Below are 18,159 nucleotides of genomic sequence, written 5' to 3' on the forward strand. Positions count from 1 at the left end.
TGCCGCGTTCTTTTGATTTAATTTTGAAAGAATGCAGCTGCAGTCTAGATGCCACTTTTTTTGAAAAAACTCTGTGGTCTAGACACACCTCTACTTGGCTTCTGCTAGCTTTTTAGAAAGTGTATTTGGGGATTTTTTCTTCTCTAAAAGATGAACTCTTGCCCAAATATTTTGAGAGTGGAATCTGATGTTCAATATTTGAAATGCCCAGCTGTTCTGATTTGGGAAACTGATTATTTGTAGTTTGAGTAGCATTTCTCAAATTTCTATGAGCTCAGTTCTGCCTGAAAGATAGACCTTAGTCTTGCATGACACTGAATTGATTCCTTTACCTACATGTGATTCAGGAGAGGGGTGCCATTTAAAGCAGGTGGGTTAGTTGCTTCCCCAAAATCTGAATTTGTTTACACACTCCCACTTTTCATAGATCTGGTGCTTGATTAGGTCTTCCACATTTGAATCACACATGGAGGCAGGAATATCCCTCTTCATTTTTTAATGTTTTGCAATGAGACATTTTGATCATAAGGTTGACTTGGATATATATTACATTTGAATTGCAGTAGCGTTATAGAGGTGACATTCAAAAAAAATCAGTTAGATGGGATTTGTTCTTACAGTTTCTGCTAAGATAATGATTTCCCAGGGTCATTTAAAGGAAGACTGTACAAAGAAAACTGAAAATAAGTTAGCAAAGCAAGGTTGGGAGAGTTAAATTTTCAGAGCTCCAAAAACCTAGTGGAAAAAAAATTAAATTGCCAAAACATTTCATTTTTACATTTTTTAAAATGAAAAATTTCTGTTTTCTGGCTCTAAATGTTCTTTCCTTTTGAAACATTAGCTAATTAGACTGAAAAAAAAAGAAAAAAAATTGATATTCTAATGAGATTGTTTGACATTTATCACCACATTCTGACTGACCTGCAACAAAAGAAACCCTGGAGTTTTCAATTGAAAAATATTTTAACAATTTTCATCTCAATTTGACAAGGAAAAAATATTTAACTTTTAAAAACATTCACAGGATGAACAAATTATTTTGCACTCAGCTCTACTAACTAGTCTTTCATGTTTAGATTCATACTACACATACAAAATAAAAACACATCAAGGACTACTGATAAGTACACAAAGTACACAAGTGTGTTTATTACATTTTCGCAAGCACTTTGTTCTACATTTCAAAAACGCCACCATCAAGCTGTTGGCACATTTATGTACAAAACAGATTAATTGTAATGCCTGCTACAAAGCATTCTTTGTGAAAATACAAACTCTAATACCAGAGAAAAGCTGAAAGCATCAACATCATTACATGAGTTTGAAAGACAGTTTTAAAAATCATCACAAACTGTTTAGGACACAAAACTGAAACACTACAATATAGAATCCAAAAGAGGTTCATAATACTTTTTGCAGAACCGGTACTGCACATACCAGAAAACTCTTGACTTCGTAAGACAGTCTAAGTGTAAAAAAACAACTGAAAGAAACAAAAGAAAAAAACCCAAATCAATTATCTAATACTACTTAATGCATAACCATGCCACAGATAACTATAGTATTACCTTCTATTTACTACAAGAATTGTTAAAAATTACTGATGATGCATGACTAGGAATAGTACAAAGAAGAGTTTTACTCAAGAATTTTTATTAGTAATGCACTTACACTGAGAGAATTCACAATGGTCCAATAAGTGCACAAAACTATCTAGGATTTTTAACACTGACAAAAATGTCTTGTCAGGATACATCACTTTAAAAGACAATTTACAGCATTCTTGTAGCGTTAGAAATAGGCAAAAAAAAAAAAAAGCAAAAGCAAAAACAAACACCTAATTTGGTCCAATAATACTGATTTTTCTAGGTTTTTTTTCATACAGGTACTTCTTTCAAATTTATGACTTACCTTCCTGCTAATATTTGCTTACTCAAAATAAAGGTTCAGATATATTTCTATGCTTCCAAACAATACGCTCTGAAGTGATCTTTTCTCTTACTTTCACATAATGCAGGTAAATCGGTATGTGCAGGAAAGCTGCAAGTCAAGCTGTTGCATTATGGAAGCCTCCTTGAATATATCACATTCAATATCTATGTAGTTCAGACAGGTGCAATCCATTAAAATTTTTAAAGCAGGTAAAAAGACTTCTGACTTGTAAGGTTGCTGTATTTTTGATATAGCACTTTCATAAATGTAGCTAAGCAGTAATTGCTCACATCAGCACATGAACAGCTCCAATTCAGCATAACCATTGTTGAATTACAAAGATCATTCTGCACAAACCTACGTTTAGCTAATATCACTGTTAACATTTGTCTATATACTGTAACTCTTTAAAGGTAACCGTGGTATAACATCCTTTAAACAGGCAAGAGGCCATGCATTATTAGCACCACGGTCTGCATGCTCACAATATAAACAGGAATACTCACCAATACAACTTCTGAAAGAGAATATTTTTTAAGAACATCAAGAATAATACAATGTTAACAAAGATAAGAAGCACTTTTTTTTACCTACTATTACAAATTTAGAAATTGCACCTTTGATAGTTTAAAATGTTCTTAGGACCCCCAATCAAGATGGCCACTGGTCCATCTGGCAAGACTTCCAAATATGAAGGAAACTCATCCGAGTGTTTTCTCTAAATATAGTACATAATGTGCAATGGTCCCTTTGACATATACCTGTAGTTAAAGTATTTACTGAAATTAAAACTAAAAAGTATAAAAAGCTATTTTTCCAAAACCATATAAGAAACAATGCAAAAGGTATTATGCATAACACATACAAAGTGATTAAAAAAATCAAACACATCTCCGTATTTGACAATAGTTAGTATCCTCAATTGAACAGAACTAATTTGTTTAAGAGGATTCAGGAAAGGCTGTTTAGGAACTTTGCAGTAGAGAATGGTCACACAAACTATTAACTAATTAGGAAACCAAGTGCTAGACAACCAAAAATTGTACCTGGGTGATTTACAAGTCACCCTATTTTTTGTGAGAAGCACTTTCTTTTTGTTTTTAAAATGATTGGATGGCCTTTAGTTAAACAACAAAGCATTCAAATGTTAGAAAGTAAGACAAGATTTCTCTTATGTGTATGCATTGAGCCGCTCTTTAGAGCGGGTAGAATGAATGTCATGAAGCTCTTGCTCCTCCTTTGACTTAATATCTTCATACTTTTGCATTCTGCAAGCATCTTTCACATAGGCCCAGTTAGCAGACAGAACCATGAGATAATGAACCTGTAAGAGAGGAGATAGGGAGTTAGTAACTAATTTCATAGAAACAAATATATTCAAAGTTGAAAAACTAATTGAAAAACTAAGGTCAAGATTTTTGAGGGGGATGAAAATGCATCAAGCAGAGCAAGTCAGGGAGCAGCATGCAAAATCATTGTAAAGCTCATCTTTGCACTCCACTGATTCAGAGACTATTCTGTGCATGACTTATTTCCTCTGCAGTGTGCTAGCAGCTCCTAGCCTGCTCTAATTTACATTTCATCACAATGGCCACAAAGCCAAAATCATTACAGAGGAATAGCATGACATAAGGGTATCCTAGGCATGCCCTCTTTCCCCTTTTTGCTAGCAGTAAGAAGAGCTAAAGAGCCCCTTCTTCGGCCCCACATCACTAGTTCAATGAGGTCAACGTAAGGTACAGGTGTTTTTTGATTAAGGAGAAACTGTGCACACTCAAGTAGCTGCCCATATGTCTGCTTGGCTGCAGGCTTTTTAGAAAGACAAGAAATGCTTGAGGAACTGCCCTAAGAGGCAGAACTTGGGAAGCTAGTAGAAACAACTTTAGAGAGGGCAATGAGACAAAGCCATCCTGAATTTTCTTGATACCTGCGACTTATCCTTCACCCTCACCTACAAAGCAGCAACAGGAGAGGCTCATCTGTAAAGCAAACTTTCATATTAACTATTGGCTTCAAGAGCAAACAGTAGCTCTTCATAGCTCCATGCAGTTCACTTGCCTGCACTAGCGACAACAAAAACCAAAGAATTTTAACTCATCCATGTTCCCTCAGAAAAAGCACAAGAAAGGTGGCTATGCAGTCACTCTGAGTAACATATGCCAGGGTTGCTGCTGACATCTTGGTTGTCTGGGTCACAGGGGTGCTGAACGCTGTTTGGTAGGGTTACAAATGAGTGTCTCAAAATTTTATAATTAGCCCACTGCAGGGTGTCACTAAGTGTCTTGTGGTAAACCAGTCTGCTCTGTACTATGAGCTCCAAGGTAAGTACTATAGGCACACTAAGCACTAGGCTACCGTTTCCAACTCTCCATGAGTTTCCCCAAACCTTGCTGTTTAGACTGCCAGAAGAGCCTAGGCACAAATACGTTGATGGTTACAGTACACAAACCAAACAGCAGTATCTATGCCAGCGCCATGAGGCAGTTCAGTACAAGATATGAAGGTGGATGCCAGCAATATTCTCTCCAGCCACACCTGTCCCAGGAAAAAAAAAAAACCCACACACACTCTGGCCTATAGATCCCACTGCCAGAAATGAATCCTATTATTCATATTATCATTGTCTAACTGTCTTCTTGGTTCTCCTGAACATTAGTGTCACGCACTGCAGGTCAAGGGCCTGGGTCTGCAGCATTTTCTGTAACCACCTATGGGGCAGACAATCAGCAAATCATGAGCTCCAGGGACCGCCCATTCTAGGATGAGCCACCCACAGAGTGCCTGACTGACAGAATATTCCCATCTCCTCATTGGTCTTGGTAAACTATGATTCCTGATCCTGGCTTTAGTCCTGGCCCTGATACCCAGTTTCTGACACTCAGTTCCTGCCCCTGAATTGACCCATGACTGATGCCTGATGTCGGAGTCAGTTGTAAATAGTAGGCTGGCAGCCCATGACCCAGCCCTGACATGCCTCCAACCAGCTTCTTCCTGTTTCAATGCAGCCTCTGGGTCCCCAAGACTGGTTTACTCTGACCTCAGGATATTACTTCCTTTTCCTGCACTCTTAGCATTCTGGCTGGATTAACCAGAGGCTAACACACAGAAGAATACTGAGCCAGAAGGTTTCTACAATACTCTGCAGATTGCCCTGCCTCCCTGAAAATGCTTTTCAATACCATTATCAGGACAATATGCTGCAGGAATCTAATTTCTCCAAGATTATGGAGTTGACTTTAGTTATTTCTTGTAATGAAAAAGATGCCAAAGCATTCTAGGTAGCAGGGACTGGAATCAGTATCTGGTCAAATACAAATTAAAGATGGTCGCTCTGGGACTCGTAAATGCTTACAGATGAATAGGGATACTTCCAACAATCTGGAAGTACCTCAAATTCATAGCGGGGTATGATACTTTCAAATGTACGACTTCTTGTTTGGTGTGGCAGCAGCACCACATTTTTTTCCCACAACCTCTGTGATGGCAATTCTGGACTGCCTAAACAGAACTGGATTATTTTTTTGTTTAAGCAAAAGGAAAATCTCCAGTTAGACTCAGCTTCAAGACAAACACATATCAAATCCTAGTTGAGACATATGATTGGGTTGGAAGGGGCACACCATACAGGATTTCATAGTCAGAAAACTGTGGTCTCCCCAAGCACCACAAATATAAATCAATGAGCCTATACTAGGAACGTTCATGAGCTCTGTATCCCAAAAGTTGGTGTTGATTCAAATGGACAACAACAACTGTGTTGAGAAATTTTGCAGATTTGAGAGTGGGCATTGTGCCACAATTTCTGATCATCATTTAACTGGCATGGAGGGAGATCATGCTTGCAGTCAGAGTTAATTCATGCTAGATATTCACAAATGCTTTCTGAATCAGGGGAGTGCTGAATCAAATAAGGAATCCTAGTGATGGATCTCTGCCACTTAACTAAACAAGCAGCCTTCATTCACCTCTGTTAGTAAAACTCCTGGCAACGCTCAGACACAACGGTTTGGTAACCCTAATCACTCTATTACAGACCAGCATATTAGCTTGCAACTTTATTGATCTGCAGTTTTCCAAAAGAAGAGTCTGTCCCAGCACCCAGGCAATTGCTCTTCTCTAATCTGGAAACCTATCCCTGAAAGTTTGGCTTCAAACAACATAATACACCATTGGCATGGAGTATCTGAGGAATGGTGCTCAAGTCCTCCTGGACATTTCATTTTCATCTAACAGGACTTGTAATTAGGAAAGGTATGCAATGTAGTGAAAACAAGTCACATGCACATTTTATGTGATTGACACATAAATGGTTGAGCTTCTTTGCAAATTCAAGACTAATTTGAAGACTAACCCCCCTCCATTTGTCCTATCATGAATTATTCAAAAGTGAATGAGTGTCTTTAAAGCCCCATGTTAACTAAAACATAGGTCTGATACTCTAGAAGCTCTCCTGTTAAAAATCACAGTCTTCAGAGAGCCTATAAAAAGTTCATATTGAGCACAAATTTATTTAAAAGGTTATTTCCTAATGTCAGTAACTTAAGCATGTACAAATAAATAAAATTCTGGATCTGACGACTGAGCCTCAACATACCGTAATAAAGTGGAGGTTTATATAGATGCAACTAGATTAATGTTTCAGTATGATGATGGAGTTCATTTTAAATGGGTCTACATCACTACCACTATTCTTCCATGCCTAAATGTCCACAGACTCATAGAACTCCAAGGGAAATGAGAGGTCATCTGTTCAAGTCCCCTGCATTCATGGCAGGAATAAATATCTATACCAACTCTGGCAGCTGTTTGACTAATCTGTTCTTAAAGGTCTCTTAGGATGGAGATTCCACAAACACTGTAGGCAATATATTCCAGTGATTAACCACCCTGACAATTAGGAAGGCTGTCCTAATGTCCAACCTAAATCACCTTTGCTGCCATTCAAAGACATTACTACTTGTTCTAGTCTCAGAGGTTAAGAAAAAGGATGTTCTCCCTTCTCCTTGTAACAATTTTATCTACTTGAAAACTATTACATGTCTTTCCCAGTCTAAACAAACTAACATTTTTCAATCTTTCCTCATAAGTCATATTTTATAGTTCTTCATTTTTTGTTCCTCTTCTCTATGACTAGGAGACAGACCAGATTTTCTGAAATATGGTGCCCAATCAGCACAAATTAGAGTGAAGAATTTTGTTGTGTGTGTCTTGCGTACAACATTCCTGCTATCATACCGTATAATTATATTTGCTTTTTTTTTTCCAACAAAATGTTATATTTTTTACTCTCATTTAGCTTGTGATCCATTAGGACTCCCAGAACCCTTTCTGTAGTACTCTTTCCTCAAAATTCATTTCCCACTTTCTAATGTGTGCAACTGATTTTTCTTCCTATGTTGAGTATTTTACATTTGTACTTACTGAATTTCTTATTTTTCACCCCGGTATATGCAACTTCCCAGGGAGCCTGGCACATGCAGCTACCCGGAACCCCAGTGTGTCGTGAATGTGGTTGCCAGGGGTCCCAGTGCCAGGCTGCCCTGCGGAGACAGGGCAGCGGGGCAAGCAGGAAGTGGGGAGCCTGCTGGGAGGCCAACAGCCAGGCTGGCAGGTCGGTGGCAGGGGTCCAAAAAAAGGGCTCCCTTGGTCTGTCAGAATGCCTCATCTGGGCCCAGCCAGATCCCGAGGGTGCCGGACCAGATCCAACCTGTATTTTCTATGCCATTCAGCACATTGTCCCTGTTCTTACCTTGAACAGTTCCTAGAGGTTCTAGTTGGAGCACAGTAAAGCCATTAGGAAGTTTTATTTCATTTGACACCTATTTCCTAGGTTACACTGATACTAAAGAGGCCACGTCTCAATAGCCATCTAATTGCATTTCCTACTTCTACAATCTGGCTGGTCTAAATCTAGATGACCATGTCAAGAATCATTCAGTCTAAAGCAGGGATGTTACATTTTGAGTAATTGACTAATCAAATAGTCGATAGGGTGTCTCTGCCTTTGAAATGTAGCAATAGCCTAGGGCTGTTGCTACACTTCAAAGGTGAAAGTGATGCACAGGGCCTGGAGTCAGCTGGGCACTCCCCTGCCCACCCCGGCCTCCCTGCAGTGCTGCCACTTTGAAAAGCCATAGGGAGCCCGTCATCAGGCTCACCCTGGCATTTCAAAGCAGCCAGCGCCCCGTGGCAGCTGGGATCAGTTGGGGACTCCCCTGATGACCCTGGGCTCTGTGTGGCACTGCTGCTTTGAAACACCATGGAGAGCCCAGCATCAGGGTTCCATGCAGCGTTTCAAAGCAGCAGTGCCACATGGAGCCTGGGGTCAGTGGGATAGTCCCCAGCTGATCCTGGGCTCCATGGGGCACTGCTGCTTTGAAACGTCATGTACAGCCTGGGGAAAACCCATCTGGCCTTGGGCTGCATGTGGTGTTTAAAAGCGACAGTGTGGCATGGAGCCCAGGTGCTGGCCTCGGGCTCCATGTGGCACTGCTGATTTCAAGTTCTGCCCTTCCCCCCTCCCTTTGCTGCCTCTTTCTGATAGAGGCAACAAAGGGGGGGACGGGGACTAGTCAACTAGCCTGTTAACTAGTCAATCACATCCCTAGTCAGAAGCAGGGCCACTTCAACAGTCTGCTCCAAGGATATTTCAGCTTCAGAAATATGCAAGGTAGCACATGGTCCTCATTCCATAATGAAGACTTATTGTTTTCATTTATTATGTAGGGAGATACTCTGTTTCAGACTTTCACTACTTGTGCAGGGGAGTCCAGACTCTTCTGTCCCCTAGAGTCAGTTTATTTTTGGATGTCCCTTAATTGAGTTACCTGACATTTTGAAAATCTTCTCCCTAAATGTATCCTATAAGCTTTTCATGGTATAAGGCTGTTTTGGGGGGGAACTACTCTACTCATCACTCAATTTGCATAGTGGTCTTGCTGTAGTGTTACGGTTCAGACCTTCTTCAGACCTTCTTACAACAATATGTAAAACCACTTCCTCTCCAGGAAGAAGAATCCTATTCAGCTGGCATCACAAGACAAGGGGAATTACATATCTTGTAATTCTGCTTCTCTGCAAATAATATACAGGCAGTCCCCAGGTTACATACAAGATAGGGACTGTAGGTTTATTCTTAAGTTGAATTTGTATGTAAGTCGGAACTGGTACATATTGTAGGGGAAACTCTAGCCAAACATTTCTCCAGAGCTCAGTTTTATTCTCCCACACCTCACTTCCCTCAGTCCTTTATTCTCAAGTTGAGGTGTTTGCTGAGAAAAGCCGCTCTGCGTCTCCCTGGTCTGCTGGGGGCGGGGGCACTAGCTTCGCGTCTCCCTAGTCTGCTGGGGGGAAGCAGCTAGTGTGGGGTTGCCTCACCCCGTTTGTAAGTAGGGATCCGATGTAAGTCGGATCCATGTAACCTGGGGACTGCCTGTACTGCACCATTCTAACTTATTTAACTATCATTCCTCAGAGATGGGAGACATATCAGTTTGTGTTGGTATTTATGTATGAACCTTTTAATGTTCTTTTTAGTAGAATACTTCCTTCAATTAAATTAATATTTATTTTATACTGTTTTAGCATCCCTTTGCTTCCTATTCATTCAGGTAGTGACAGGAAAGTTCTAAGAATGAAAGTTAAGGATACAGGATGGTGCATAACCAGAGAAAAGCATAGCTGTTTCTTATTCCTCTCTGTTATCACTGTCCTTACGAGACAAAAAGCTTTTAGAGCATGAGAATTCTTACCAGTCCAGTCCTTGAATACTGCACTCCAGAGTGAGAATCGTGCAAGACGACAGATTACTTTTCTCTTTCCAGAAGAGCTGTAGTGTTATTTTTATATCACACACCAATTAAAAATAAACAGGTACTTCTATATAATTATAATAACTTGCAAACAGACCCATTCATTTTTCAAGCTGGAACATAGAACTGCATATGGATGACTGAGTAAGTAATTGATTTATAAACAAAAGCAACTGTATCCTTAATGCACATCTCTGAACTTAAAAAGTAAGGATGCTAGAGAGCAGAAAGGATCAAATGATTTTGCTTTACACAATAAATTTACAGCAGCACGTATTTCCCAAACTTATTTCATGCCAGAAATTTAGGTTCTCCTATACTTAAGCAGCTTGTACATAGATGAAGTTAGCACTTATGAACAACTCTTTTCTTTTGTGGTAAGTCTAACTCTGCCAATCATATAAACACATTAAACAAAAGTCACATTCCTTTTCAGGCAGGCTATGGAGGTGGAAACAAATCTGCACATTAGGGATGTTAAGAACTAGTCGACTATCCGAGGCAGCGTTCAAAGGGGCAGCACCACATAGCTGAGCCCAGGATCAACTGGGTGGTGCTGCAATGCGTGGAGCCAGGAGTCAGCTGGGCCCAGGCTCAAGCGCAGCATTTCTGCAGAACCTGGGAATAGCTGGGAGCCCCCAGCTGACCCCGGGTTCTGGGGAAATGCCACACAGAATCCAGGGGCAGCTGGGGACTCCCCAGCTGACCCCGGCTCCGCGTGACATTTCAAATTGGCAGCGCAGCATAGAGCCCGGTGTTAGCAGGGGACTCAGCTATGCGGTGCTGCCCCTTTGAACGCTGCCTCGGATAGTCGACTAGTCCTTAACATCCCTAATGTGCAGATTTGTTTCCACCTCCCTAGCCTGCCTGAAAAGGAATGTGACTTTTGTTTAATGTGTTTACATGGTTGCCAGCGTCCCCCGCTGGGGACTCTTGTACATTTCAAAGCTGGCACACCGTGTGTAGGCCGGAGTCAGCAGGACTTCCTGCTGGCCCCGGGCTGCCCGCAGAGTTCTGCATTCCGAATGCCGAAGTGCCTATCGACTACTCAAGTAGTCAATGGAAATTCCATCGACTACTCGACTAGTAAATTAATGGTTACTTAACATTTTTACTGCACATGTGAAGTAATTTGGCTCGTGCAGATATCCCTGTATTCAATGGTAGTAATACAATAGAGTATAGTACACACAGTACTATATATGTTCTTAAAAATACTTCTAAATCACTCAGTCATTGTGATCACAGAACATGAAGTGTAATTCTTAATGACTAGTGAAATAACTCAAAGCACATGTGAATTTTGAAGTAGTTTTATTAATCTGTAGCTTTGAAAAAGACTGGCCTTCAAATATCAATGATCTTGTTAAAAAGTCTGCACTCATTAATAGGAAAGATTCATCACGGTTTCTAATAGGCAAGAAAACTGCCAAAGCAAGAGAGATGTATTTTAATTATACTGCACCTTTATTAAATCACTTGGGAACTACCCAGCACTAATGCTTACTGTGCAGGCCATCTTTCTTTCTTTTTAGAGGGCTGTAACCAGCCCTTCACTCCTCCTGTAAGTCAGATATGAGCGTTAGGGGCTGGGGGGAAAAGAGTTGTCTCCTTGCTGTACTGCTCATTCGGAGCTCCAAGCATATTCCCAGCTTCTTTATGGGATGCCTTCCCCATAATCTATGTCCAATTCCAATTCACTGCATGAGCAATCAGAACTAGGCACTGAGAGCTTTATACCAACAGATCAGTGGTGGATTTGGGGCAGGCCGAGCAGGATGGCCGCCCCGGGCCCCATGCTTGCAGAAGCCCCGCGCATGTGCCGTGGCGCATGCGCTGTGTCAAAGGGGGGAGGAGGCGCGAAATTGTGCTGCCCGGGGCCCTATGGCTCTCTCCTCCGTCCCTGCATCAGATAGCAAGGATTTCCTCACCAGTCACCTTCTATTGTGAATCCAGGGTCCACAGTGGATAATGCAGAGGGATGGATAATGAGTTGTGTCCAACTCATTGCTTTTTGATGCTGGCTGAGTTCTTTTCCTACTTTTCCACATGGAAAATTAAGGGTTTGTCTACAAATTCCACACTAACGCAATGTAAATTTTAGTTCATGCTAGCATGTTGCATATTAATTGTGGACCCTCCTGGCATTCACTAAAAAGTTGCATGTTAATGTAGTACTGGCTAAAACAGGATGTGTAGTTAGTGTGCAACATGTTAGTGCACACTAACATTTAAACTCCTTCAATTTAGATTAAAACACTGTGTAAACAAGCCTTAAGGAAGGCTGAAAAGAATTCAGAATGGTGCCTTAAATTTGACAGGAGACCATCTGCTACTTGCACATGAGACAGGAAACTACTAGGGTCTCTGCAAGCATAAAGCTTAGACGTTAGATGCAAAACTTCCAGTATCACGACCTGCCTGATGGATAGAGAAAAAAAGAGCATATTCCCACATTTACATCAGAGAATGCAATGGAAACTTATGTTTCATGAACAAAACACACAATGTAGTGGCATGAATGTATCTGAAACAGCATTTGTTACTTGCTATCCCTTCAAGGCTGCTGTGCTGCTTTCAGTTGTTAATCCAAATTCTGTCCCGATTACATGCACACAATCCGCACAGGCAAAAATTTATCCTTTGTTCTTAGCGTCCAATAATCTTAATAATTTTCTGTTTGACCAACTGCATGCAATAGTGGTCCAAAATGACATCATGTATAACTCTAATCTCTCTACTGCTGCCACAATTGCACGCACTGATTTTTATGGAAATAATGGTTCATGGAAAAATTTACTGATTTAAAAAATCCAAGTTAGCTGACTGAATAAAAAGTGAGAGTGAACATGGAATGGCAGAAAAGAATACAAACAAATAGGCTCTCTTGGTCAAGCAATTCTGCGAGTGACAAAGAAAAAATCTGCTAAGCAGGGGGTTTGGAATAAAAAAAAACATGATAATATCCCAGTATTGGTGAGCTGTGTAGGTGCTTAGAAGTGTCAGTAGCAACACATGCCAGTACACAAAGGGTAGGTAAAGAACCATACACCCACACTACCACAACATACCTCAGTGGGCTCTCAAGTACTATGGTCAACACTGGACAATTTATCCTCATCATATCTGCTCCATTCACAACATTGTATTGCTCTTTCCTGCCTAATGCATCACAGGGAAGGAGGGACTCAGCCCCCTATTCTCTACCCAATTTAGAGGATCTGCTTAAGGTTACGAATAATTTAGCCTATAACCTTTTACACAGATGCCTGGAAACCTGTATTAGTCTTTGCATAAATATCTAAACAGTTTAAATATTATTTTCCCTTAAAATAATGTGTTCCTACTAGAAATGCTCCTTTCTCCTCACCTTCTTTGCCATATCATCTAGCTCTTAAAATTTATTTCCTACTTTGGTTAATATTTTTACTTTCAGAAAATTAAAAATTCTAGGACAACCGCAAATAATGCATTCACTTGCTTCAATACCTACTTAGAAAGTTACTCTCTTCAGTTAATGAATTGGGGAAATGTCAGAAAATATACGATCTTCTCTATTGAATATATTAAAACTTTCTCCTATTATTTAGAGTGTTCTGTCTACAAATTTAATTTGAAATTATTGGCCATATATAAAATAATATTTCTTTGGCAAAGTGGTAAGAGAAAAACACTTAGTTAATTATTTTTTCTCCAAGTTGCATCAGATCTTTCTGGAAATACCTGCTGTCACTTTGGGTTCAAACAGGGTTTATCTGCAGCTGTTCAGTGATGGTGACTGCTTTTGGGCTTAAGCATCCAATCTTTCATGTTTGAAAAAATCAGTACTATTTAAAGCCTTTATGTCTGTGAAAAAAACTTTCAGAGTGAGAGCCAAGTATAAACTGATATAATTATATGGACTTGAATCTGTCAACTTCTGAAAATAACTTTAAGAGAAGTCTGAGCTTCCTTAATACAGGCAGTCCCTGGGTTACGTACAAGATAGGGACTGTAGGTTTGTTCTTAAGTTGAATTTGTATGTAAGTCGGAACTGGTACATGCTGTAGGGGAAACTCTAGCCAAACATTTCTCCAGAGCTCAGTTTTATTCTCCCTCACCTCACTTCCCTCAGTCCTTTATTCTCAAGCTGAGGTGTCTGCTGAGAAAAGCCGCTCCGCGTCTCCCTGGTCTGCTGGGGGGGGGGGGGGGCGCTAGCTTCGCGTCTCCCTGGTCTGCTGGGGGGAAGTAGCTAGTGCAGGGTTGCCTCACCCCGTTTGTAAGTAGGGATCCGATGTAAGTCGGATCCATGTAACCCGGGGACTGCCTGTACATTTCAATTAGATAGTGACTCTGACGCCTAACAATGGCACTATTAATGTATGCATAGCTTGCCATTTTGCTGCTGATCAAATTACACAAGAAAAATGGAGGACACATTCTCCTATAAAATCTGCGCATGCTGTCTCAGTTTGGCATTGTAAGTGAAATGAGCTTAAGTGGCTATTGTTTAGGGATCACCACTTAAAATGCATCCTGCCTAAACTCTCTTAACCAAACATCTGTTTTTAAAGAAAGATTAGAAGTAGTCATTCTTGAAAGTTATGTGATAGGAGTAACTAAGTCAGAAATACTATGTATTCTGTATGTGACTGACACATGAGCATAGGTTTTTTAAGCTGGGCTATTATGAGAGATAGTTACATTGGCTTAGTCATGAAAAGAGAAGGAGTGAGACATCATCTACTCCCCAAACATAGCCTGAATGTTATTTCAGGGTCAAATACATCCCCAACTCCCACTAAGATTATTTAGGTATGGTGGAGCCTATCAGTCTCTGCAGTCCCTGATCTTCCTAAGTCTGGAGTTGTTCTGCATCTTCCTTCCTATGTAGTCCTCAGGCTATATTGCATGCTTAATGGAAATCTCTCCTTTTTAGAGAAGGAGATATGCCATGGGGCAGAAGGTAAGACAGCCCCCACACTACAGCTTCTGTCACACAGAATGTGGGGAGAAATCGAATATGGAGATTTGAGGCTTGTTTTATGTAAGCGGGGGAGTCTGAATGAGAATCACCAATACAGAAAAATTGGTCACTTGGAAAAAGCAGCTTTGCCTCTAAGGAACCGAGTACAAAACACAGAAGGATTTGAACTTAGGAATCACAAAATCACTGTGCAGCCTCAGAATACTATTTCACAAGAGAGTTGTAATGATGAACTAGTTAATTTTTACAAAGTGATTCAAAAATTTAAATTATACGCAAGTTCTGTTTACTGTTATGTGAACTTTTAAATACTTATGAATGCTGCTCCTCGGGTCTTAAATACTTATCTAAACTAATGATCTTTCCACAAATTTCCCATAACTAAAAAATATAGCTTGGATCAGCCATACAATGGAAATATAATTTCGGCATTAGTGATTCTTCTTGATATAGGAAAGTTTGCTTTTGGAAGAGCTGAGAGTAAATCAGTAAGTGTACTATAAAGTACTAATCATTCTACTTACACAGCACTTCTTACCTTGTAGCAATTAAATATAATTATAAACAATTAATCATTGTAATGCTATGTCACAGAACCAGGGGTAGCTAAATGTACTATATTGCAGATGCAGAAAACGAGACACATACATTGAATTTGAGAGAGGCCTACAGTTCACTGTGTTTCCCCCACCCCCTCTTTCTTTACCCAAAATAAAGGTGTAGCAGATTTTACAATAGGGGAACAAGGATGAAGTATTTAATAGCATTGGGACTGTGTCCAAAGAAAATCACTACTGTCAGTATATATTGATAAACATTGATCTCACTCAAACTGACAAAAATATTTCCATTGATAATAATTTACTTATCTGTAAATTTTAATTAAGAGAAGTGCACATTAAATTCACTGGTGTTTGATTTGAGGCAATTCACTATATATATTTTTATATATGATGCTGGCAGTTTTTGTTTCAAGAATATTATAAAGCTTTGCCTTCTTTAATTTCAGTTTCTACCGTCATTAAATAGTTAGTCTGATATCCTTAACACTGTCTGCTCCCTCATATTTCAAAATTTATTTCAGTGGTCTCTAAGGCTACGTCTAGACTGGCATGATTTTCCGCAAATGCTTTTAACAGAAAAGTTTTTCTGTTAAAAGCATTTGTGGAAAAGTTTGGCATGGACGCTTTTGCGCAAAAGCACTTTTTGCGGAAAAACGTCTGTGCCAATCTAGACGTGGTTTTACGCAAGAAAGTCCCGATTGCCATTTTTGCCATCGGGGCTTTTTTGCGCAGAATGGTTCTCAGCTGTCTACACTGGCCCTCTTGCGCAAAAGCATTTGCGCAAGAGGGCTTTTTCCTGAATGGGAGAGTCATTGTATTTGCGGAAGAACACTGACAATCTTACATTAGATCGTCAGTGTTCTTGCGCAAATTCAAAGCAGCCTGTGTAGACAGCTGGCAAGTATGCCAGTCTAGACGCAGCCTTTGGGTCAGACAAGAATGGGGCCCCACTGTGCTTAGCACTGTTCAGATACAAGATAGCAAACAGTCCCCACCCCAAAGACTTTACAATTGAAATAGCCATGACAGATGCAGGGCAAGGAATATGGTACACACATATACTTCATGACTAAAATAACACGTGATAGAGGTAATTTTTAGAAAATTTAGAGGGGTAAGGAGTGGGGGTAATGCTATTATGTTCATAGCAATAAATGGCAAAATTTCCACTGGATAAAAATCTGAGCACTCATGCTCTCCAACAATCTCTGCAATGTTGGTCATTTTAAGTGAAGCAACAGTAGGCAGGCATGTGCACACAGAGGACTCTATAGGGAAGAAAAACTTTGGTGGGATTGCTCTGGAAAAGCAGGATCTAATACAGCGATGGGCAAATATCAGCCCACAGAAGATTCCCAACTGCTAGGTTTACCTGCACAGTGTCAGGAACTGGTGATCACAGCTCCCCTTGGCCATGAATCACCACTGCCAGACAATGGGAGCTGCACGAAGTGGTGTCCTGGTTTGTGTTGCTTCCCATCATTCCCATTGGTCAGGAATGGCGATCCGTGTGCAAATGGAAGCTGCGATCGCCAGCACCTGTGGCTGTGCAGGAAAATGTAGTGGCAGCAGCCCTCCAAGAGCTAACTTTGCAGAATCACAACAGCATTATTGCCCACCCTTCCAATATAAATAAAATAGCATGTTAAATGAGCAATTTTTAAAACAATAGCTAACAATATCCCTTTAAATTGTTATGCCTTATTTCTTGTAGTAATAGAATGCATTTTCCAGTTACTAATTCTACTGCTGACAGTAATATATAAACAGGATATGTCAGTGATTTAGATGTAGCTGTATGTTCAGGTGCAGTGTCTCCAATAGCTTACCATAGCAATGACAGCTGCTCCAGCTCCCGCAAGGGCCACAATGAACAAATGGAATGTCATGTTTAGCTGTAAAGGTGACAAAGAAAATAAATTTCATAGTAATAACTCTACATGGACACCAAAGTGTATGTAGATATGAAAATGCAATGCTTTTATTTTCAGTACACTGCACTTGAAAAATTTGAATAATGCTCTCTGCGGACAGAAACTCCAACCATTTTGTTTTCAAAATTGCTGCAGCCCACAACTAAGAAGATTTATGGCCCATGAAAGTCAATGGCAAAACTCGCATTCATTTCAGAAGGCCCAGGATTTTAGCCAGTATATTAATTTATTGGAGATATTACTTTTGCTTGTTAATGTTGTTTTCTTTTATTAAAATCATAATCTGGACTAAAAAATATGTTCTTTCCTCATGGAAAAATACAACAAATTGTGTAACTCCACCAGAGTTAGAGATTCTTACGCAAGTGGGACAAAAAAGGAGTAAAAACATTACTGCTCTGTTACAATATTACTGTAATTTCTTTCAACTCTTTGTTCTCTTTTGTCCCCAAAACAGAGTTTTTCAAAATTTCTTCTCACCATGTGGAAGATACGTATTAACCCTCAATAGAATCTCAAAAGAAAAGGTTGAAGGTTGAAAGGTTGTTTTTTTAAACCAAAAGTATCAAAATGGCATTACAAAAATAATAGCTGCAGAAACTATGTTGACGGAATTTGCTTTCAAAGGAAAAAAGAAAATGACTATTTTTCCCCTGTGCCCTCATTCTATCACTTTCTCTACAATTAAAGAGTTAAGTTTCATAGGAAACCATATATGCAAGTTACTTCTTACCAAAATGACATGTGAACTCAGAAAAATAATAATTAATAATAAAAATTAGCCCATTTATTCACCTCAGTAGATTCACACATCCTCAGGAAATTTTCAGACATGGTGCAAATCTTCTTTTCCTCTCCTATGGTTACAATTCCTGAAACACATAGAATATGCACTAGATTTAATATTCAAAGTATTCAGTAGATTTGTTCAAATGAGCAGGGGACATTAGGTA

The 18,159-nt window shown here is 39.8% G+C and overlaps 1 protein-coding gene across 4 annotated transcripts in view; it reads right to left on the reverse strand.

Annotated features, from left to right (window-relative positions):
* Window positions 1-1,121: 1,121 nt before the first annotated feature.
* GPM6A (glycoprotein M6A) overlaps window positions 1,122-18,159 on the reverse strand; it is a 339,554-nt gene continuing 322,516 nt past the window's right edge. For all 4 annotated transcript variants that reach the window (XM_006131600.4, XM_006131599.4, XM_075930227.1 and 1 more), the window contains 3 exons: window positions 18,002-18,078; window positions 17,102-17,167; window positions 1,122-3,256 (listed from right to left, as the gene is read on the reverse strand). In XM_006131600.4, the coding sequence (XP_006131662.2) occupies window positions 3,104-3,256; window positions 17,102-17,167; window positions 18,002-18,078 (296 nt within the window). In that variant the 3' untranslated portion in view covers window positions 1,122-3,103. The remainder of the gene's footprint in view (window positions 3,257-17,101; window positions 17,168-18,001; window positions 18,079-18,159) is intronic.

This window comes from Pelodiscus sinensis, chromosome 5 (assembly GCF_049634645.1).
Source record: "Pelodiscus sinensis isolate JC-2024 chromosome 5, ASM4963464v1, whole genome shotgun sequence".
NCBI classification, from domain to species: Eukaryota; Metazoa; Chordata; order Testudines; family Trionychidae; genus Pelodiscus; species Pelodiscus sinensis.